This window comes from Lagenorhynchus albirostris, chromosome 16 (assembly GCF_949774975.1).
Source record: "Lagenorhynchus albirostris chromosome 16, mLagAlb1.1, whole genome shotgun sequence".
In the NCBI taxonomy this organism is placed as follows: domain Eukaryota; kingdom Metazoa; phylum Chordata; class Mammalia; order Artiodactyla; family Delphinidae; genus Lagenorhynchus; species Lagenorhynchus albirostris.
This window is the reverse complement of record NC_083110.1, coordinates 44,518,739-44,543,671: the sequence shown is the minus strand read 5'-3', so window position 1 is coordinate 44,543,671 and position 24,933 is coordinate 44,518,739. Positions and strand designations below refer to the sequence as shown.

General features: G+C 36.0%; 1 protein-coding gene across 1 annotated transcript in view; it reads left to right on the top strand.

Moving 5' to 3' along the window:
- Positions 1-24,933, top strand: part of PRKG1 (protein kinase cGMP-dependent 1) — a 1,109,707-nt gene that overhangs the window by 982,532 nt on the left and 102,242 nt on the right. Inside the window, exon 9 of the mRNA XM_060125518.1 lies at positions 21,768-21,842. Coding sequence (XP_059981501.1) covers positions 21,768-21,842 — 75 coding nt within the window. The remainder of the gene's footprint in view (positions 1-21,767; positions 21,843-24,933) is intronic.

Sequence of the window (24,933 nt, the reverse complement as noted above, 5' to 3'; positions counted from 1 at the left end):
CCGCTGATTGGGGATGGATGGGTAATCGTATCAGTTTAGATCTCTACAGTCCTTTGTAATTTATGAATTTCCACACGTATGAGATCCCACCTGGAAAAATGATAGGATGTTTAACAAAAAAAGAAACTGAAACCCATAAAAGTTTAATAACGTGATAAGGTTTCATGGTAAATAGTAAGGCCCAGATTAATCAAGTCAGAGGAACAAACTGATGGGACATTGTGAGTCATCTAGTGCAGGTTCTTCACTTTGGTTAACTGAGATCCCGAGAGATGAAGGAGCATCAAGTAACATCACATACATACATTTGATCTCATCCATTCTCTTTTCTCAAACCTAGTCATATATAGTGTGCTGTGGGGAGTGTATGGACTCTGTCAAATAAAGCTCAATACTGAATATTTACTGCACCGTGTTATGAGAATATGGGCAAGTTATTTAAATTCTAAGTCTCAGTTTCCCTATCTGCAAAATGGGATATTGTCACCTAAATTATAAAATTGGTTTGAAGATCAAACAATTTAATTCATATCAAGGTCCATGCACAGCACAAGATGTGTAATAAGCACTCAATAAATGTGCCCTTCCTTTTCTTAGAGAAAGTATTGGAATCCCTTGGATGTAGCAGTTTTTCTCTCTAATCAGCATAAGTTTATCTTCAGGGGTATACACAGAAAGGATACCTTGAGGGAGGTCTGGCTTTAAACATAAATATAGACTTGAGGATATGGGGAGGGGGAAGGGTGAGCTGTGACAGGGCGAGAGAGAGGCATGGACATATATACACTAACAAACGTAAGGTAGATAGCTAGTGGGAAGCAGCCGCATGGCCCAGGGATATTGGCTTGGTGCTTTGTGACCGCCTGGAGGGGTGGGATAGGGAGGGTGGGAGGGAGGGAGACGCAAGAGGGAAGAGATATGGGAACATATGTATATGTATAACTGATTCACTTTGTTATAAAGCAGAAACTAACACACCATTGTAAAGCAATTATACCCCAATAAAGATGTAAAAAAAAACCCACATAAATATAGAGAAGACAGCTTGAGTCTAGGGCTCAAGAGGTGCATTTCTGCGCTCACGAGAGGAGTTGGGCTTCTCACCAAATGATGAATTCACAGCTTAAAAAATCAAACTGTAACTGAAGGATCTTCTCGTAAGCCTGCTGCTGGTACCAAATTTATGGCCAATTAGGGGAGCACCAGGGCTTCATCCCATGCAAACAGATGGCAGATGTTAGAACTGTCAACAAAAGGAGCTTCTTTCAAAAATTTACAACTGAGGTACCATGTTACATAAGCCAGTGATTATGCTTTATCATTCCAGAGGGACAGCAAAAGAACATTATTGTAACTAATCATGCATGTCAGAATTTTTTTAAAAATTGCTCATTGACAAACTAGAAAATGATAAACAGATACATGGTTTTCTCAGGAAGCATTCTCTGAGGATGGGTTTCTTGCAGCATAGTCATTATTTTAATAATTACCCAGACTATCTGCAGTCTTTCTAAAGCTCATGAAAATTGACATAAAAGAATATTAATCTAACAGAACAACCTATTTCCATTAATAAAGTTCTTGAATATATAAAACACAACTAAGAATATTTAGCATCTCTTGTTTTGGAATCCATGAAAAGAAATAAATATAAAAGTAACTATATCATTGTGTTCCTTCATCAGTTATGCAATGTTTACTTCTTCATTGGCATGGTAGGTTGTTAAGGAAGCTAGGAGTTCACGTAGGATGACTTATTTGTTGACATGTTGAGAACCTTTTTAAAGACAGTAATATAACTACTAGTAAATATTCAAAGAGTTACATATTTTCCCCAGGAAATTAAGATCTAAGTTAGAGTCTCAACTCTATCCCTGATTTATTGTGTAACCTCCAAGATGTAGCCATATGGGTTATAAAAATTGAAACACTTTCATACTGGTTGGTAAATAGCAGTAGTCTGAGCTCCCTGTGTGTTTTTCCCACCCCTCTGCTGCCTGGTGATCTGATTCCTGTGGCCAGGAATCTCCAGATCTCTCCTTGATCCAGCAACTAGAAAGGAGCGTCTGGCATACATCAGGACCAGTGTCCATTCTGATTGGTCAATTCCTGTGTCATACTGGCAACTAATTATTTTGACTAGTAATGTCAAGCTAAAATGACAGTTTATCACCAGGAGTTTTCAAGCTTTTGTTTTACTAAACCCATTGTTTAAATAAAATAAATTAGAAAGAAAACAGGAACCTTTTTTGGCTGTCAAGAGAGTAAGACCTCTTAGTCTACCCAGGAGTCTTCCCTCTCTCCCTCCAAATCACTCACTCCACATGATTCTTAAGGCCCTTCATGAGACCCCATGAGTCATTAAAATGATTTACAAACCATGTATGACTAACCCTTACCTTTTTGTGACACTCTGTGATATTTAATCATACTTTGGAGCCAGTTATGTTATTGAGACAAAGTCTGGGGGATAGAAACCAAGAACTAGCCTAGAGGAAGTGCAGTGTACTGGGGCATAAAAATAATGAGATTAGGAGGGAGTGTCAAATACCAGATTATTGGGCATTGGAAATGGCAGTCTTAGAAATTAAGGTATCTCTGTAGATCAGAAAAGCCTAGGTGACTCTGGGTCAAGTTTTTACCTCCTAGAGCTAAGTTGACTTGTGTGTAAAAGACATATTCATACCATCTATTTAAAAGAGTAGCAAGACTGTAGCATAGCCACTAGGCTAATGATTAGGAAGCAACTCATAGGTCTAAGGCTGGTCCCAAAACCTGTACAAAATAGAGTAGCAAATAGGTTACCAAGAAAGATTGGACATAGAGAAAAAAATCACTGGAATTGGAATTGACTACTTCTCAACACCCAAACTGGAGCCTAGAGCCAGACTAGGAAATTTTAACACTTATTCAGAATAAAAAATGAATGCCTGCTTCCTGTGTCAGTTACTTGGGCTACTGAGATGAACAAGACACGAATTCAATACAGGTTTGAAAACTGAGTGTATAGGGCCAGCTCAATTATATTACATTTATGTTGCTGTTGTTGTTTCTTTACCAGTAATGGTAGCAAACCCTCCGTCTGTCTATTCACCCTATCCTCCACATGTAGCCTGTTTCTAGTACTAGTTTCCAGTTCTTTAGCCACATCTGCCATCAGTCTCCAAGGACAGTGCTTCTGATCCTGGCCTCTACCCAGATCTCCTCCCCGCCTTCTTGCTTATGGTAGGTTGGTGCCTTCCTCCATTCCCCTTTGCTGTGGCTTATTGAGGTGTTCAACTCCAAGTTGAAAGTAAAATAAACAAAAATACTGAAGCCATGCTCTGGGCTCCGTAGAACAAGCAACAGACCAGCCAGGCAGGAGCCAGGGAAGTCATCTATATCAGGACTTAGGATGTCAGAGGAGATGGAAACATATGGAAAAATAGTATTTATCCAACTTCTCTCAGGGAGGGTGCTATAGATGTTCCCTGGCTAAGGCTTCTGCTCAAGAAGGAACAGATGATCACTAAACTTCCCCACAAAAATGGTGGATTGTATTAAGTGCAGGAGGTTTATTTTCTGAGTGAGGCATGTAAGTATGAAGCCATAGCTGCATGACGTAAACCAGGGATAGGAAAACTTTTTCTGTAAAGGGCCAGAAAATCAATATTGTATGCTTTGTGGGCCGAATGATCTTTGTTGCACCTACACGATTCAACCGTTGTAATGCAAAAGCAACCGAAGACAATAGTAAATAAATGAAATGTCTTTGTTCCAATAAATCTGTTTATAGACAATGATATTTGAATTCCATATTATTTTTAGAGGTCAAGAAGTATTATTCTTCTTTTGAAACTTTTTTGTTCCTGCCACTTAAAAATGTACAAATTATTCTGGGCTTCCCTGGTGACGCAGTGGTTGAGAGTCCGCCTGCCGATGCAGGGGACATGGGTTCGTGCCCTGGTCCGGGAAGATCCCACATGCCACGGAGCGGCTGGGCCCGTAAGCCATGGTCGCTGAGCCTGCGCATCCGGAGCCTGTACTCCGCAACGGGAGAGGCCACAACAGTGAGAGGCCCGCGTACCGCAAAAATAAATAAATAAAAATAAATAAATAATTTTTTTTTTTAATGTACAAATTATTCTCAGCTAATGGCCATACAAGAAACAGTCAGCAGGCTGAATTTGGCCTGTGAGCCGTAGCTTTCTGACCCCTGACTTAACCAATATTAAAGAATTGAGTGCTGCCCCCAGTGGTCCTGTTCTGATCTTCCTCCAGGTTGTGCTGAGCCTATCTTTTAAACATAACAAATACACGAAGAATACTGGTTTGACGTGCCTTCTGGTGTTGGTCCTCCCAACGCCACCTGTCAACTTGCTTTCCCCTCACTGACACCATTCACTCTCCAGTTCCCTCATCCTCTTCACTTTACTCTTTTACACACCCCACACACACATACACGCTTTCTTCTTTGTCTTTTTTTTTGGCCGTGCTCTGTGGCATGCAGGATCTAAGTTCCCCAGTCAGGGATTGAACCCATGCCCCCTGACTGCCAGGGAATTCCCTGGTCCCTGTACTTCTTAATTGCACTCCTGCATTCTCAAGGACTTCGCTTCAGGCTTTTCATTAATTTAGGTAGTAGCCAATTAGAGATTAAGATGATTCTCTGTGAGTTATTTGCATTTTGATGACATACCCCTGAACACTGGAAAATCATGAAAATCCAGAAGATTTTAGAACTTCAGGTGTCATGGAAGGAGAGGGGAGGGACCGTACGGGAAGAATTTGGTGACAGCAGAATCTTTCCAGCACCGTTCTCACCCCACAGTTCTAACCAGGTCAGTCTCATGAAGGCCCATGCACCCAGTGGTGTGTGCCCCACCTAGGTCACCTGTGTCCTTGTCTTTTTATAGCTGCCATTCTGAGTCCACATGACAGGACTATAGGGACTCCACATGCCACATTGCCTGTGGTCATTACTTAACTGATAGGGTGACAAATTTAAAATATTTCACAGCTTCAGCCTTTCCCACGGTCTAAGTATATTTTATTTTGGTTCATTTTCCAGAAAGAAATCTGAGGCGATGTGAGGATATTTGCAGGATGAGCATGAGAAAACAGGTGTGACTGGTGTCAGTTGCGATCATTTGGGCTTGTCTTTTTTATGGAGCTGTTATCGATCAGTGTGCTTTACAAAAAAATATTTACTAATTAAGAGAGATAAGATGCAGAAGTTTAAAGAGAGTCGTTAATATTGGTTCAGTTTAATAACGGGAGTTGAATTATAGCGTGCCCTGAGCAAGCATGATCTAACTACAGAATAAGCACATAGCCACTGGAAAAGGGTTATAATCCAGAGATAGTATTCATGGTTTAAACTCATAGAAAGAGAGGAATGGGACTGCGCTTCATCCCGTGTGCCTTTTCTAATGCTTTAAAATCATAGACCCTCCTCCTGCTGCAAGTCATTAGAGAAATTGTATATAGCATTACTGACTAGGGAGCTCATTGAGAAGGTCTGGTCCCTTGCTTCATCTACCCAAATAAAACTTACTGGTTACTGGCCTTATGTCAGCCACTCAGACATCTAATATTTGGGGAGTTTAGAGGCAAATGTGTAAATATTACACTACCTATTTCTATCCCTGTTGTATGGATAATTTCCAGCTCTCATTTGTTGTGTCCCAAACTCACTGAGGTTCTGACAGTATCCTTTGGTAACCTGGACTCTATTCAAACTAAAAGAAGTCCAATGTCATTAACATGTTGGTAGAGCAGTAATCAAATTTAGCACATTCTTTTGTTTAAAAAACATTGTAAAAATTTTTTCAGATGATGACCAGATTAGTCAAAAAGCCATAGCAGAAACTTAGGGTACTGTGGAGACAAGGGGTAGTCACAAACCCCAGGCCTGTAAGAGAGCACGCAAGGAAAACACTCCTCTTCTCCCATCCCTCTCTCCACCCTCCACCCTGCCCTGCTGAGACTAAGAACTAGACCCTGTTATGGGGAAAGGTTTCTGAAACTGGATATTATTGACATTTTGGGTCAGCTAGTTGGTTTTTGTGGAGGGCTGTCCTGTGCATTGTAGAATGCTTGGTAGCATCCTGACCTCTACCCACTAGATAAAAGTAGCACTCCCCGACAACCCCAATGTGACAATAAAACGTGTCTCCAGATACTGCCAAGTGTCCCCTGGGGGAAAATCACCCTTGTTGGGAAGGACACAGCCATGGCTTGCTAGATGGCAGTAAAGTGCTCTGATGCCACGGGAGTAGAACTTGTGCCACAAGGGTTCCGGGGAAAGCTGTTCATAACGAGGAAACCACCTAAGGGGAAGTGTGCTGGGAAAGCTGCTGGCTGCTTAGTATTGCTGGCCTCCAAGTACTGTAGTAGCCATACACTGGAGAAGCCACAAGAACCTACCAAGCTGACTGGAGCCAGGAAGCAAAATACCTTATTCTTGCAATATCTCCCCAGTGCCCTCTCCTGGCAAAGTTTCAGTGCCAGTTGGCAAAGAAAGAAATTTAATAGCCCAGATCCATTTTTATAGAGCAGTCAAAAGGGTGAATTTAGAGCTGACAAGCAATAAATAAGTCAATAACCAGTATAGATTCCAAACCAAATCCTATTCCAAGGTCCAGAGCTATAAAGATAAATAGCAAAGTCTTTGCTTGCCTTGGAGTAACTCCTGATCCATACAGATGCATTAAAAATCATGAGATACTGCCATTTCAGTGTGAAGAGTAAACTTGGGGAGAACTGAAGAGGGAGAAATGTGTTTTGCCTGTAGCATCCCAGAGGACTTGCTGGACAAAGTGATATGTGAGTCAAGTCTTTAAGTTTGAGTAGGAATTTTACAAGTGAAGAAGGGAGGATAAATACAGCTCCTGCTGAAGGAAGGACGTACACTAAGATGAGGAATTTGGAAATGTCATGTACAGTGACATTTGGAAATGTACAGTAAAAAGTGGAATATGGCAAGAAAAGAGGATTTATGGGTCAAGGAACTGGACCGTAAACTAGACAGGTGGTGTACTGGGAGATACAGTTGGAAAGAAGAGATGGGGACACATTATAAAGAAATCTCCTAATATCTCAAACTAAAAGAATATGATTTTATCCTCTGGGCAATGAGGAACCATCAGAAGACAGTGACTACTGCAGTTTGTATTTGCTCTTGAAGGAAGGAGTGGAAGATCGATTCCAATGGGATGAACTCAAGCAGGGAAACAAACTACTAGGAGACTACAGCGACAGCCCTAGCGGTTGCTCACTAGAGTTTAAGAGTCTAAACTTCAAAGCAGATTTGGGGGAATAATTAGATGTGAGAGGTTAAGAAAGAAGTGCTTCTGTCTTGGGAGATTTGGTGGATGTCTATAATAGATCAAAAGTATGAGAGATAGAGCAGGTTGAGGTGAAAGTAATTGGTCGATCAGTTAAGGATATGTTAAGTTCAGACTGTCTAAGTGGTGTTGAGATATTCAGATGGAGAAGTCCACTGACAGTTAGAAATGAGTTGTTTTGTTTTTTCCTGACAATCAGATGATAAATAGAAATTGACGATGATTTCACAGTTCAGCACTTTAAAAATATTGCAATCACAGCTTTGGTTTTGTTAATTACGATTGTTTTGTTTTACACCAAGAATAAATAATTCATTTTCCCCGTTAATTCTTAAAACCTTTCTATATTTCCGAGGCTTGTTTTTTTTTTTTTCCATCAGATGTTTTAAAAACTGTTGTTTAGAGACTCAGCAATGCCTTTGGAACTATAAGCCAGTTGTGTGAATGAATAAGAAAACTGTGAAAAATTTTTAATTTTCAAATCTGAAAAATCAGTCTTAACTTTTTCAGTTAAAAAGGTAATAGTTGAAATTTCATATTTGAAATTCTCTTTAAAAGTTTTCTGAGTCCGCCTGCCAATGCAGGGGACGCGGGTTCGTGCCCCGGTCCGGGAAGATCCCACATGCCGTGGAGCGGCTGGGCCCGTGTGAGCCATGGCCGCTGAGCCTGCGCGTCCGGAACCTGTGCTCCGCAACGGGAGAGGCTACAACAGTGAGAGGCCCGCGTACCGCAAAAAAACAAAAAACTCAAAGTTAACTACTGTTAAGATTTCAGTATATTACCTTGAATAGTGACATCCCACTGCCTAATTTTCTTTCCTACTTTGTCCACATACAGGGGTAGCATAAATAATACATATACACACACATACAGATGGATAGATATAGACAGATAGATATACAGAGAGATAAATTTGCCCTGTCATTTACTGAACACATGTGCCAATCACAAAGCTAGTTGAGATAGATAGATAGCCTGATAATAGGTATACACATACATACATACATACATAGTTACTCTCACAAACATGAAAAGAATATTTTTAATCCTCTCTTTTAAAGGTAAAGTTGGCTCTAGAGAGCTGAAGTATCATGTCACAAAACAATATGGCTTATAAGTAGCGAAGTAGTGTTTGAACCTAATTCTCTCTGTTTTCAAGGCCTATTACATCACACTGCCTTACCACATTGCTTTAGTTATTTACCATGTAAATTAAAATATCTTATGAGCAGAAGTTGAGTCTCTTTGTCTCAGTTTCTTAAAAGTGTTTGGACATGTAAGCTCATTTTAATTTTTGATTTTGTAAAGAATTCTTTGCAAAAAAAGAAAAAGAATTCTTTGCATATGTCTTTGTCCCTGTTTAGAAGAATTTCCTTGAGGAGCTAGTCAGTCGTGGAATTACTGATTCAAAATATATATGAAGTTTTATTTATTTATTTTAAAGTGTTTTATTGAAGTATAGTTGAGTTACAATATTATATTAGTTCCAGGTGTACAACATAGTGATTCATTAATTTTAAAGATTATACTCCATTTAAAGTTATCATTAAATATTGGCTATATTTCCTTTTCAGTACATTACATCTCTGTATCATACTTATTTTATAGCCAGTAGTTTATACCTCTTAATCCTCTTCCCCTTAATCGTCCTACCCCTCTTCCCATTGGTTAACCACTGGTTTGTTGTCTGTATCAGTGAGTCTGTTTCTGTTTTGCTATATTAATTTGTTTGCTTTATATTTTAGATTCCACATATAAGTAAAATCATACAGTGTTTGTCCTCTGTCTGACTTACTTCACTAAGCATAATGCCCTCCAGGTCTTCAAGAATACCTCTGATCATCTGATTCAGAGAGGAGCAAACATGTTTTTTGGAGATGTTTCTTGATCAAGACCCAGAGGCCAGGTTGGAGTTGAGGCTTATATAACTATAGATTATATTTTGATCCCCCCGGGTTGGGTAGTACAGTGGCCCTGAGTTGGTTGCAACTACAAAAAATTGAAGTTTAGGCTACAATATAGTGTTGAGACAATAGGTAGTTATAATCCTCCTGTAGTCAACACTGACGAGACTGTATTTGTAATACTGAGCTCAGTGCTTAGTGTCAGAGTTTAGAAAGATATAAACACATTAAATGCATCCATATGAGGGGGGTTCAGGTGAGATGTGTGACAATCATGATGTATGAGGGGAAAAAATACCCTCCAGGTCCACCCATGTTGTTGCAAATGGCAAAATTTCATTCTTTTTTATGGCTGAGTAATATTTTATTGTGCATATACTACATCTTTATCCATTCATCTGTTGATGGACTGTTATGCTGCTTCCACATCTTGGCTATTGTAAATAATGCTGCTATGAACATTTGGGTGCATCTTTCCCAGTTAGTGGTTTTGTTTTACTTGGGTAAATACCCAAAAGTGAAATTATAGGATCATATGGCAGTTCTGTCTTTTTTTTGTGTGGGGGGGGCAGGTGGGGAACTGCCATACTGTTTTCCACAGTGGCTACACCAGTTTACAATCCCATCAGTAGTGCACAAGGGCTCCCTTTTCTCCACATCCTCCAACACCTGTTATTTTTTGTCTTTTTGATGATAGTCATTCTGACAGGTGTGAGGTGATGTCTCATTGTGGTTTTGATTTGCGTTTCCCTGATGATTAGCGATGTTGAGCATCTTTTCATGTGCCTGATGGCCATCTGTATGTCTTTGGAAAAATGTTTACTCAGATCTTCTGCCTATTTTTAATTAGGTTGTTTTTTTTTGATATTGAGTCGTATAAGCTCTTTATATATTTTGGATATTAATTGCTTATCAGATATATCATTTGCAAATATTATCTCCCATTCAGTGCATTGTCTTTTAATTTTTTCAATGTGAAAAAGCTTTTAAGCTTAATTAGGTCCCTCTTGTTTATTTTGCTTTTGTTTCCCTTGCCTGAGTAACAGATCCAAAAAAATATTGCTAAGACTTATATCAAGAGTATACTACCTATGTTTTATTTTAGGAGTTTTACGGTTTTCAGTCTTACATTTAGATTTTTTTAATCCATTTGAGTTTATTTTTGTATATGGTGTGAGAAAATGTTCTAATTTCACTTTTTACGTGTAACTGACCAGTTTTCCCAGCACCACTTATTGAAGAGACTGTCTTTTCTGCATCATATATTTTTGCCTTCGAATAATATACATATTTTTTCATTGTTATCTAGAAGCATTATACAGTTTACTGTATAATGTGACAATGTGTGAGAACATCTGTTGCACTGAAACCTGACCAGCTTGATTTTTTTGGTTGAAATCATCTTAAAAGACATGATGGGGCAATTCAGCCCAGGGCATGAAATATGTCATCATCCTTGAAGAGTTAGTTTAACATTTATTCTTCTCTTGTAATTGATACATGAAGCTTAGTTACTGACAAAACTTAGAAGGTAGTTCATTCTTTTGCAATTGTTTGTTTGTGCTGGAGGACATTATAAACACATTTAAAATGCAAGGCTTCAGAAAATTGTGAGAGTATATAAAAGTTCAAATAGCCATTTTCTGAAATGTCAGAAGTAAATACTAAAGGCTAACAAAGTACCTGAAAAGGACAGATAGACAGGGAAAAGTAGAAATTATCTGCATGACTAATTAAAATATGGACCACAAGTTATGATGTGAGAAGGTCCCAATTCATAGATTATACACAGTGTGCTCAGTGGTGGAGAAGGGAAGAGTTCAGGGAAGTTAATGTATGAATTCTCTCAATATGATGCCTTTGTTTTATTTACTTATTGTTTTGTATAATTTTTCAAGAGTTTTATTTCCTTTATTTACACAAAGTAATTGCCAATAGGACAGTTTTATTCTATTGATACAGAAGAAACCAATACTCACACAACTGAGCTATCATACTTTCTAGACAATGTTAATGATAAAGCAAATAATTTGATAGAACTTTAAGAAATACATATATTCAAAATCATTTGTGCCTATGTCATTTGTTAAAATGGAAAGCATAGATTAATTGCCTTGTCCCCTCTAATTCTATATTTATAAACATACTCTTTTTTTTAATTGAAGGATAGTTGATTTACAGTGCTGTTAGTTTCAGGTATACAGCAAAGTGATTCAGTTATATATGTATATATATTTAGAGATAGATAGATATTCTTTTTCAGATCCTTTCCCTTATAGGTTATTACAGGTTATTGAGTATAGCTCCCTATGCTATACAGTAGGTTCTTGTTGGTTATCTATTTTATGTATAGCAGTGTATATATGTTAATCCCAAACTCCTAATTTATCCCTCACCCACTCTTTGTTTTAATACTCTTTCATCTCAGTTAATCCTCACAATAGTCCTGTGGGAAAAGATGACATAAAAAATCCAGAAAAGGAAATGGAGAATCAGACAGACTCAATGACTTTTTCAGAACCACATAGTGGGATTAGAAATCCAAGAATGTCTGACTCCAAGACCATGATGTCTCTTATACCCTGTTTAAGCAATTGCTTTTATACCAACAAATTAAGTGTTAAGTGGCAAGCTAGATTCTGTTGGAAGAATCTTTTTAAAAGAGTAGAGTGGGAAAGACTGAGGCAGAGAAACCAAGTATGATGCTTTTGAGGTAAGGAAGTGTGTCAACAGCCTGAATAAGGCAATGGAAGTAGCATTGACAGGGAGGGACCAGTTCAGGAGAGATTTACAGAGATAGACCTGATGAACTTCGGTAAAAGTGAAGAGTATTACATAACACCAAGATTTCTAGCCTGCATCCCTGTTTAAATGATAATGCCATTAAGGGAGACAGGGAACTTAGCTGCAAGTCTTGATGGAAGGTAGTTAATGCAGATACCGCTGAGTTTGAGTTGCTGGTGAAATATGCATATGACACTGAGTGACCTGATGGCACTATGGATCTGGAGAGTTCAAGGATAGAGATATAGATTTGAAATTCCTTGACCTGGGGATCCTAACTAAAGTCTTAAGAATAATTTTTTTTTTTCTGAGAGAGCTTAAAGAAAAGTGTAATTAGTGTATTACGTAAGAACTAGGGTCTCTTGTATTAAAGATCAGTCTACCTGGGATCAAATCACAGATTTACCCCCTTTTCTAGCTCTGTGGTCTCAGGCAAGTTACATAATCTCCCTAAGCCTCATCATCTCTTGTTTCTTTTTCTCCACCTGGAGACACCGACAATGTCTAGAGACATTTTTAATTGTCACAATTGGGTTTTCTAAGGATATCTAGTGGGTAAAGGTGAGGGAAGCTGCCAAATATTCTACAATGCACAGGAAAGGCTCTACAATAAAGAATTATCTGACCCAAAATATCAGTGGTGCTGAGTTTGAGAACACCTGCTGTAAAGCTTCTGTAAAGTAGGGTTAATTGTACTTACCTCATAGAGTTGTTGTGAGATTCCAGTGAGATGATGGCGGTAAAAAACAAGACTGAACATGTCATAAACAATAAATATTTAAGAAAAATAAGTCAATCAATTGAGTGGAAAAAGAGGGCAAAGGACATAATTTGGGTAACTTCTTGCCTTTAAGGGATAGGAGAGGAAGAAGTGTGTGTGTGACACATGCTGAGAAGTAGCATAGAAGAGGGAGAGGAGGAGAATCAGGGGAAAGAATAGAGTAGTTCAGCGCACGGGCACAAGTTTCTGTTTCATGGCTACCACCAGAGAAGGCCAGCAGGGCCATGACTCTCAGGTAGGTCACTGAGAATGGGAGCTGGAAAGGGACCATTGGGATTAACAGCAGATAAGTGATAACTTTGAGGGAAAAGTTGTAATAAGGGTGAAAGAAAAATGGGAACAGAATGCTAGGTTGCAGTAGGTTGAGAATTAAATGAAAACTGAGGTTGAGAGATAGGAAATGAAGTTTATTCAAATTGGCTGTTGAGTCACAAGGACAGTTTTGTGTTTTAGGATTGGAGAGACCATTCTAAACTGAAAGGATGGAAAAGTGTAAAGGGAGACAATGGAACAATAAGAACATTGTAACTGATGGAGCAAGAGTCCAGAGGAGAGTAATGATAGGGTTTGTGATCAGGAGTAATGAAGACGGGATTTGCTTTAGAAAGAAGTTGGGGTGCTGCTTTCCCTGGGAGAGAAATACAGTGATAGTGTCAGTATACTTTAGGTCCAGGGTAAGAAACGGAAACCAAGAATTTAAGTTTTATGCACTTCTCAAAAATTACAAATAAAAATGTTCTTAAAGAGCCCAGATACACAAGAAGATGCATCTTCTAAATTGCTGTTAAGATTTCTTCTTGAAACTTTCTATTATGAACTGAATATTTCCCAAATCCGTATATTGAAGCCCTAACCCCCCAGTATGACTGTATTTGGAGAGAGGACCTTTACAAGGTAAACAAGGTTAAATGAGGCCATGGGGTGGGGGAGCGGGGGGACTAATCCAGAAGGACTGGTGTTTTATAATTAGAGGAAGACACATCAGGAGGGTGTGCACACAGAGGAAAGGCCATGTGAGGACACAGTAAGAAGGGGTTGTGAGTCTGGAAGAAAGACTCCACCAGAAACCCACCCTGCTGGCACCTTGATGTTAGACTCACAGACTCCAGAACTGTGAGAAAATAGATTTCTGTGGTTAAGCTTACACAGTCTGTAGTATTTTGCTGGGGTATCCCTAGCTGACTAATACGTTTCCTAAGTGGAACTTCTATAGATATAATGCAATAGAAGACATAAGATGATCTGTTAAAATAAAAGTTAGTTGTCTTAAAGAACTGAATTGACCACAAAGGGAGGATGTGAGAGAAAGCAGATATTTGATATCAAATTCTAGCCTTTAAGGGATAGGAGAGCTGGCTTCAAAAGCTGGCTTCAGCTTTCCATAGTGGGAGATAAAAATGATGTAACAGTTGGTATTATGGGGATTAGAGTCAGTCTGCCTCCATTCAAATTTCATTCTGATACTTACTAGTCATATAACCTTGGGTAATTACTTAATTATCTTAACCTCAGTTGCTTTATCTGTAAAACAGGATAAACTCACATGAAATAGCATGTATAATTCCTAACACATGCTAGTTAACATTTTCATGTCTTGCTTGATATTTTTGTTATTACAAGATTTTCTGATCACTAATTTGTGACATTAAAGGATATATTTATTTCTTAGCTTCTAATGATTTTTAGAAGAAATAAAAAGAGCAGAATAGATGTGAAATAAAAATCCAGACAGACTGATTTTTGTAAAAATGTTACGCTAGAGACTAATGTTGGCTTTGTTTCAGTTTCAAGGCATAAATAAGTATACTAAAAAGATATTCTGAGATGGATTTATTGTGCCATCCTAGCATTTCATTTTCAATTTACTTAAAAAAAAATCAGTGACTTTCATAATATTTTATGTTCCCATGCCACTTTTCTTAGCCAAAGTTTTCTAGAGGCAGTCTTTAAGTAGTTACAAAAAATATAGATTGTTTTAACTGATATCTGATATAACTGATATATCTACATAAACTAAAATATATCATCTATGAATTTTTATTTTTAATAAAATGGCCTACTTATTTTTAGACAATTTTGATTAAAATATACAAATTTATAAATTTCAAATTATTTCTAAGTAAATATGCTTGAAAAAATATTGAATAGACAAAGTATCCATTGTTGCCATAGATTCTGCTTTGAAAATAGGAAAATCTGGAGGAAATGAAACTTATGAATTTGGCATGCTACTGCAGTCTATACTTAAAAGCATATTCTTCTCTATAACTCAGAAGACTAAACTACCACATGAGACTTGATTCTAATCTCTTCTGCTTTTAATTGAAAATGAAAGTTGTGCTACATTTTAAAATTCTTGCTTTCACTTTAATTGCAACTGGGATTCATGGATATGAATTCCATTATAGGCTAAAATAATTATGCTAAGTTACTGTCCCATGTATAGTTCAATGATAAATCGCTAAGTGTTTCAAACCCATATTTATAGCAATGTATGTCTTCATTAGGACCCAAAATTTAGATGATGAGTTCATTTTAACTAAAACTTTGTCCTAAAAGTTCATCATTCATATAGGTAAATGCTCAAAGAGGCACACACTCTCAACTCGTAAACCTTGAATTTTATATAAAACTTTGCTTCAAAACAACTTAAGTGTTTTCTTGTCTTCTCCTGGTCACACAATAAATGAATGAATGAGCCCCCCCACCTATCCATTAATTCGTTTCAACTTTCTATTATACACCAGGCAATATTCTAGTTCCTAAAGAGTTATTGATAAATAAGATAGACTAGGTCCCTGATCTCATGAAACTAGTTGTAGTGTGGGAAAGACAATAGATATTTAAACAAAGTAGTTTTTAACAAGTGATAAATGCTGATATAAAAATAAAAGGGGTTAAAGTGACAGAGAGTAACAGCAGTTAGGGTTTGAGGTAAAGGCTACTTGGCTATGGTTAGTCAGGGAAGACCTGTCTGAAGAGGACACACTTAAGCTGAGACATGAATGGCTTTAAGAAAAAGCCATGCAAAGATCTAGAGAAAGAATATTCGAGGCAGAGGTCAAAGACCCTGAGGCAGATGCAAGCTTGATGTATTCTTAAGTCAGAGGGAGGGACTTCCCTGGTGGCACAGTGGTTAAGAATCCGCCTGCCAGTGCAGGGGACACGGGTTCGGGCCCTGGTCTGGGAAGATCCCACATGCCACGGAGCAACTAAACCCGTGCGCCACAACTACTGAACCTGTGCTCTAGAGCCCGCGAGCCACAACTACTGAGCCCACGTGCCACAGCTACTGAAGCCCGTGCGCCTAGAGCCGGTGCTCCTCAACGAGAGGCCACCGCAATGAGAAGCCCACGTACCACAATGAAGAGTAGCCCCCACTCTCTGCAACTAGAGGGAAGCCTGCGCGCAGCAACAAAGACCCAACGCAGCCAAAAATAAATAAATAAATGAATTAAGTAATTTAAAAAAAGTTATAAAGTCAGAGGGCGCATAGTAGGAAAGAAATCAGTCAGAGAGGTCATAGAGGAGTGACATGATCTGATTTACTTTTTTAAAAGATTACCCTGCCTACTGTATAAGGACAAGAGTGGCAGTAAAAAAAAAAAGAAATTTTAATAATTCATAAGAGAGAGAGGTGGCTGGGACCAAAGGGGAATAGAAAAAAAGAGGATTTATTTCAGATTATTGAATATGCCAAACCCAACACCCTATATTTGGCTAAGAACTCAACCATGCATGAGTGGTCAAAACAAACACATAATCTGGGCATCTGCTGGTTTACTCCAGCTAATGTGAAAAAAAGCCTGGGAAATGAGCAGGGAAGGCCTTCTCTGGATAAAGGCCTATTCCCTTCTCTCCAAAGTTTCCACTTTATCAATTATGTTTTGGGTTACACATTAATGTGTAATTTGGATTATACATTACACACTAATGTGTGTAATTTTGCTTGCAAATATAAACATATGTACAGAATAAAAATACTGATAAGAAAACTGCTCGTAAAATTGTCACTGCTTTCTCTGAAACTACTATCATATATAATTTTGAGTAGATAACGTACTTTTTATAGATACTAGAGCCTTCCTTCTGATAAGTATTCAACCATTCTTCACCTCCTGCCTTGTATTATAATTGTTTCTCATCTCTAATATAAGGCTGTAAATTCCGTAAGGGGGTATATTATTCTCTTTGTATGATCCACAGTAGCTTGAGTCGTTCTTTATGGATTATAGACCTTGCATAAATATGCATGTGTGTCTGGATGAACAGATGGATGGAGGGGTGGATAATTGAAAAATTACAGAAGTTGGTTGGTTTTATTGTATTTGGGGCTCATTTTCCCTCTAAAGAAATGCATTCATATGTCACTTGATAGTATAAACCACAATAATTATGACTGCTAATTAAAAATAAAACAATCAAACAAAAATAATGTAACAAACACAAGAGCCTTTACCTGAAGCCACAAAGTGAATTAATAGATTTTTTCAATAAAAGCAGCAAAATAATGATGGATGCCTCAAAAATCTTGGACGTAGCTAAGTAACAACTGTCCCAACTAATTTGGACACTGAATTTCTATTTTCTTTTAATAAATATATTTTAAAGGATTTATCCAAGATTCATGTTAAAAAAGTCTAATGGACTATAATCATATACACTGTCAAATTAAGAGCTATGTAAGAGTTCAGATAATGCTTGACAAATGTTTTGCTTAGCACTATTGAAGTATTTACAATACTTTCTGATTTAAGATTTTACTTTTGACTTATTTTGACTTATAATCTTTAACTGTTAAGAATAGATTACCATCTTATTTAAGGATGTAATAAAGAAAATGTTCTAAATAAGTTTTGAGATCTTCTCCCATCCTATTTTGAATTGGGAAAGATTCTATCTTAAACATTTTTATGTAAGATTCCTAAACAGTATAGTTTAATAGGGGGTAGGAGATCATGAGGACTAAATTGACTACTCTATGTTATTGCATTCATGATTTATGAATATAAAAAGTGCTTTGTAAACTGTAAAGTGAAATATAAAAGCTGTTGTTTTTTAGCAGCATGATAATGCTGATCTCTGATATTTGAACTGCCTTTCTAATAATATAATAGCCTGTTTCTCTCTAGATGAAGTCTCATCATAATACAACTGAAGAACAAAATTATACACTTTTAAGACATACCACTGAGTAATCAGCTCCCTTCAAAAGGATGTTTTGGCTTAATAATGAAAACATCTTAATAACTGAAATTATTACCCACTGAGTTACCATCACTATAATGTTCTAAAACAGACAAATTTCCTGGAATGAGAAATGCTGCCCTGTTAACTGATGTTACTTAAGGAAAATTTCTATAAAAGCCATTCTTGATGTGAAAGTCATCATTTCTCCCCCCTCCCTCCCTCCTTCTTTTCTTCTTTCCTCTGCCCTCCCTTCCTCCATCCATCCTTCTCTCCTTCCGTCATTCCTTCTTTCTTCTTCCTTTTCCACCCCTTCCTTATAAGTATTTTTAAACTATAAGCATTAAGCATAAGAGGGAGTTTCCATTTGCTCTCTTTCTACCTTAATACACTCAACTAATAGCATGTTATCCACCTCCTTAAAAAATTCAGTCAAGACTTGTTCAAGTTTGATTTTATATCCCAAGAAAAGTAGCAGAAGAGTGCTTCATGCTTAGTGTGTTTGCAATAAGGTTTGCTGTTGAAATGCCCTAAATTAAAGTCTTTTGCTCATTTATGTCCCCTACATTTATTCCAGAATTATGTTGAGTATATGTGAACTTGGCTATTTTATTTTACAGTGCTAAAATATAACTCATACATGAATTGTGAGTTTGTTTAAAAAGAGAATTTAATGATTTTCCTCTAGTCTCCTATATTTGTTATAACTGATAAATAATGGTATGGTTTCTGCTCATTCCGTTGTTAATGTTTTCAAAACTTTTTATTATAATCCCCTTCTGATTGAAACACCAAAGTCTTCTCCTTTAGTAGTCAAGAAATGTCCTAGGACCTGAGTAAATATTTAAAAGGCATCTGATACCTATAGTAATACTTGCTCAGAAGTCTGTTTGATGTGGGTCCACACAAACGGCAGGTGTTCCTACAGAGTGTCTGTGACAGGGAGAAATGAGATACTAATTAGTTCATACTTGCACCAGGAGTGATAAATTCTGAAATGCCATCAATTATGTTTATCAAGATGTCCTAAATTATTCACTGATCAGTGCAGAGATACATAGACACAGTTATTTGGAACTTATTAATACTGCTTGAAAATGCTACATTTTCTTAAAGTGCTAGTTAAATATACTGGTTAACTTATTGTTTGAGGAAACAGAATATTAGCAGAATACATTTGTTTCATGTTTCAAAAAATTATTTGGCCAGGATTGCTTTCTAAATAAAGATTATTTGTAAAGGACATATGGTTCCAATTCCAAAGTCAAGATTATAATTCTGCATGTTTTTATTTCAAAAAGAAATTCCATATGTTTAATCTCTAATTGAGGGTATAGATATAAATGTTTTTATAGATAGTTGCCATGCCCGCTCCTTCATCTGTATGCGTATGTGAGCGTGTATGTGTGTTCGTGTCTGTGTGTGTGTGTAGATGGATAAGTAGATATTCTATCATGTGTATACATGTGAGGACCTATTACTTTGGCTGTGAAAATATTGCTTATGGAGTTTTAAAAAATAAAAGTATTCACTTATGATGTAAGAGTAAGTTAAAAATCAAGATAATAAATCATAGCTACTTTATGATTACATCTCTATAAACAACAGCGATAAAGCTATGCAGAAAAAAAAAAGAATTCCATAAAGATGTTCCTATTAGTTACTTGTGGTTAGAGGACTATGAGTAAGTCTTTAATTTCTTCTCTCAGTTTAAAAAATATTTCCATAATAAAAACTCAATTGCACATTAAATGAAAAGGGTTTTCCTCAGTTAGAATTTATTTCAAAATAATTTTCTCTTATATCAAGATAGGGGCCTTTTGTAAGTACATATAATTTCCCTTAATTTTTTTTTTATCTAGTAGTAAAAAAAAAAAAAATCATAAATATTGGATCATTAGTACCCCATAGAAAATTTGTATTTTTTTTTCTTTTTCTTTTTTTTTTTAACATCTTTATTGGAGTATAATTGCTTTACAATGGTGTGTTAGTTTCTGCTTTACAACAAAATGAATCAGTTATATATATACATATGTTCCCATATCTCTTCCCTCTTGCGTCTCCCTTCCTCCCACCCTCCCTATCCCACGAAAATTTGTATTTTAAACCAAGGGCATTTAAGAAGACATATGAAAAAGTCTCACTTCAAATACTTCTTTTGTTCATTCTTTTTAAATCATGGATATGACTAAGATATGACTAACAAAAAAGGAATATAAACAGCTCATTACCAGGTCTAAAAAGTTTTCTCCCCCCAATCAAGCTAACCTTAATTTTAAACTTACTGCTGTGATTAGACGGTTTCTACTTTTAAAACTCTGTACAGATTGGCCAGATGTAGGCTCTTCCATTTGTATACTTTACTAACAGAAATTTCAAACTGTATTTTCAAAAAGTGATCTGCATGGTTTTAACTGAGCCTAGTGGGATGAACAGATTTTCTTAAGTAAAAAAATCTCCATCTTTATCAAATTTGTTATCAGTTTGCTCTCTAATTCTTTGATAATACACTGATCTGCTTAACTTAAGTAGATACTAGGAGGAAGACAGGAATTTTTATTAACTATTTGAATTCTCAAAATTACTGTGTGTTTTAAATGTCTAAGAGCACAATCTATTAATATATTCGAGTGTGTTTGAAACGCTAAGTTTTAGTGGTTGTTGTTCTTTGGTTTTTACCACTGAATGCTCTTTGGTTCCTCTCTGTCAGTGCCTTTTCACAATGTTTGGATTTGGTTGTATTAAAAACATCTAAGTATTATAAAGGACAAGAGTGGGTATCAGAGAATATGGATTGTAATTCTGGTATGCTACTAAATAGCTGTCATCTTGGAGAAATAAACTCTCTGTGCTTAAATTTCATGTTATTTATGAAAACAGAAAATCAACCAGATATTATCATTTTATTCATAATAAAAGAAATATTGTATTTTACTTTACAATATCAACTCATCTAGCCTTAAGGAGTTTCAGTAAAAGCAGACTTTCTCTAAGTAATAACCAAGATATTCTGTGGGGAAATGGGGAATTTTACCACATAAAGAACAATAACCAAAGTCATATTTGAACTATCTCAATCATGGGGGTTATATTTATCAATTTATTTTATCATTAATAATATTTTTGAAAATTTTATAAGGACTGCTGCCTATTGCTCATTCATTTGCATTCATTCATTTGACCTTCATTAATAAATTCATTACAGAAAACTTGACACTCTGTAGAATACAATTCTTGATTCCTTGGCTTTCTGTCTAGTCATTTTCTTATGGTCCCTTTTTGTATTAGAAATACTTAGTGTATTTAGCCCAGCATTCTAGATACCCTGGCCGTCAGATGAGATCATTACCCAAGGGCCTGAGATAATAGCTACTCCAGTCCCCTTATAGCCAGCCCCCCGGCCCCCCAGCAGAGTGTCAAGTTCCTCTGTATAGGTTTTTTGTAAAAGTGATAAAGCAACATTTAAATTTAAATCAGCAAACATGCTATATGTTTCATGCCTATTTTGTTTTTTAATACTCACAACACACAAAGCCATTTGCATGTATTAACATTATAGAGGTTTAAAATTAAAATGTAAAATCTCACAGCACTTTAAAAGAAGTCCCTGCTCTCAGTTTATATCATTATCACATAAGTTTCTTAATAATGTACCTAGATTAAATGTTTGAATTCATTTTTATTTAGATCCTTTCAGATTGTTTCAGTATATCATTGACTAGGTTGTCATTGTTACAGTTTTGCAGAGGATTTATCCTAATCACTGTGTTTTTCCTCCGACAGCTCTTTCAAGCATTTGATTGGAGGACTGGATGATGTTTCTAATAAAGCATATGAAGATGCAGAAGCTAAAGCAAAGTAAGTGAAATTTTGGGGGGGTCTTAATTTTGATTTTCAAAAAACAATTTTGAATAGAAATGAGATCAAATATTTTGTTGGACTTAAAGCTCTACACTCTGACAGGAAGAAAGTAGCTACTTAAGAGTAAAAATAAGCAAGCTATTCAAGGTAATTATTACATAGTATACTTGCTTAGTAAGTACCTCTCTCCTTGAACATGAAACCTTAATTTTGTGAGGAAGATCATCTGGACAAGGGAAAATGGTTAGTTTAAAATCCAGTAAAACAATTGAATGTTAACACATTATTTCTTCCACTGAAAACACTTTCTGAATGAATTGCGGCTGTGTTCACCAGTTGCTTGTGAAATTGTATGAAAAATAATAACGCTGGAAATATTTTCTCGTGAATACACCGTTGCTTTACATTGAACTTTGTCGATGAAAATTAATCAGTGGATCTAAAAAAGAAGTGGAAAATTTTATTCAAGTCAAATTTGAGGATTATAACCTGGGAAGAGCAGCTCAGAAAGCTCTGAGAACTGTTCTGCTTATTAGAAGTCAAGGCACAGTTAAACAAGTTATTTGAGACAGAGGGCTGTCCATCAAATGATGTATTATTGACATAATCCAGATCTAAGTGTCATATGACCCCTTATGAGTTCAAGCAGGAAAGTTATCATTAAGGAGTTGTCTTATTGACGCTAGGAGAATGTTGCTCTTTTTGGTTCAGCAGATATTTCTGCCTATGGGGAAGGTTTGGTCGATGGATAATACAGATACACAAGGCACAGTGAGGGGAGAGAGGAGGCCAAAGGGCAGAGTAAAATTTTTGTTTGAATTTTCTTGTCTTGCCATAAAATGAATTCTAGTTCACAACTTCAATGACACTAAGTTATCATAATGATATGAGATAGTACATATGCCATTAATTGTCATTTTTGTATAACAAAGTACCTTTTTATCTACTAGAATAATTTACTTTAAAACAAAGCTTTAACTTTTTTTTAAACAAAAAATGTGAAGTAATTTGAGATTGGTTTTTTCTGCAAAATTGTTAGGTTACTTTTTTAAAAAAGTGTAATCTATTTAATTCTCCTCTTTCTCCCAAGAAAGTAACTTAAGTAAAACCAATTTAGTATTTGATATCATACAGGATACCTGAAGGATTAAATCAACAAATATCAGTAAGTAGATAGTGCAGGGGAAGAATTTGATTGGTTGGTCTTGTAGTCACCTAAAAAACAAAAGGAATAAAATAATTTCTTTTGCCTTGAGAGCCTATGAAGATTAAAAATTTGGGCTAGAACTAATTGACTAATTACTATTATTCATTTTGACTGATAAAATTGTATTATTTTCAAAGCTGTATAAAGATATTCACATTTTCTTCTGTATATAGTTTGCTTTTGTTTCCTCTGTTCCTTGGAGGGACACAGACTTACATCCTGTAGTCAAATGCTAGCAGTGCCTCTGCTAAGATTTGCGGAGGAAATTACACAAAGCCAGTTTTAACATCAAACTCCACACAGTCCTCAGTATTGCCTGTACTGTGGCTGATTGGTATTAATTTTCTGATTTTCTACATTAGGTTAAAATACATATTAATGCTAAGTTTAGACTTTAGTTTCTGGTAGTTACACTAGTCATCCTGAGATGGTAGAGGGGGGCCATTTAAGGTACCTTATCAGTTTTAAAAGTTAACACTTTTTTATTATTAGACATTATCCCTAGAGGAACATTTTCTTGCAATATAAAAGCTCATATTTATAATTTATGGCAGCAAAGTTTTTCTTGAGTTTATATATTCAATTAAGGTTACTATGGGTCGTTTTATATGTATTTATATTTGTATATATACATATACACACACACCACTTTATATAAATGTGTATTTATATATACAATTAGTGCTAATCTTTAAAATTTGTCTAGAATCTACCTGAGCAACTATTTAAATATTTGTAGAGTTACTGGAAAAGTCAAAGGTCTTTTAAACTAAAATATTCTTTGATCTATTTCTGTTTCTCTGTTAAACTTTAGACAGATTCTCTAATGAAAGTTTTCGTATAACTCCTATTTACTCTACCCAAAGTCGAGGCCAGTCACTGGCTTAAACTTGATCAGTGGCAGGAAAGCAATTATGAATTAGTTATATCCTTCTCAGTGTACTGTTGGCCTTACAAAGGTTAAACTGTGTGTGTATCTCATGAATTCTGGGCATTTATGGATTCACTTGCACATGCTTCAACTAAAGGTAGGAAGTAAAACAAATACACTGAAATTCAGATTCAGACAATTTAGAAGATAGGTGTGGCAACAGTTCTTCACATTGGAAGAGAATCCATCAGTATGAAAAACATGACTCTGAATGAGGACCAGAAGCCTCGAGTTCTGTTCCGGGCTCTGTCATTTCCAACCAAGTGATTTTGGTCATGTCTTAACAGCTGTCTCTCAGTATCATTATCTTATCTATGAAATATTATTTTTGTGATTTAATTAATGGTGATATGTAAAAATACTTGGTAAATTATAAAGGGCTATAAAAGTGGATGGTGTTGTTTGTAGAAGTAATCATTGGAAATATACCCTAATGCGTTTGCTAGATGGTTTGATTTTTACACAATTATTGCACATGTATTATGTAAACTAATTTTATCTGGGCAAGGAGTCTTTAATCTTATGTAGGCAAACTAGTCTCAATTTAGTAGAGTGTTGTAAAATTAAACCTAGACTGGAAAATATCCATAAATATCAATTTTATAAAAATAGAAACATTTAGTTAAAAGAAAGTTCAATTGTGATTAAAGAACAAAACGGGCAATGAAATGATGACCTACATCTAAGTATTGTTATTTGAACTATTAAATTTAATAGATTACAAATTAGCCATTATATTTATACTTGAATATAAATCAACTAGGATAAATTAGTTTGAATTTTTCTATTCAATTAATACTAAATCCAAATGAGTACATAACCCACATACCTTAATATTGATTATTATTTAGAAAATGGGAATAACTTGATTAAAAAAAGTCTAGGATCATTGATCTAAATTCCAGAGAGATTGATAATGTAAACTTTATTCCTCAAAATAGCTAAATAAA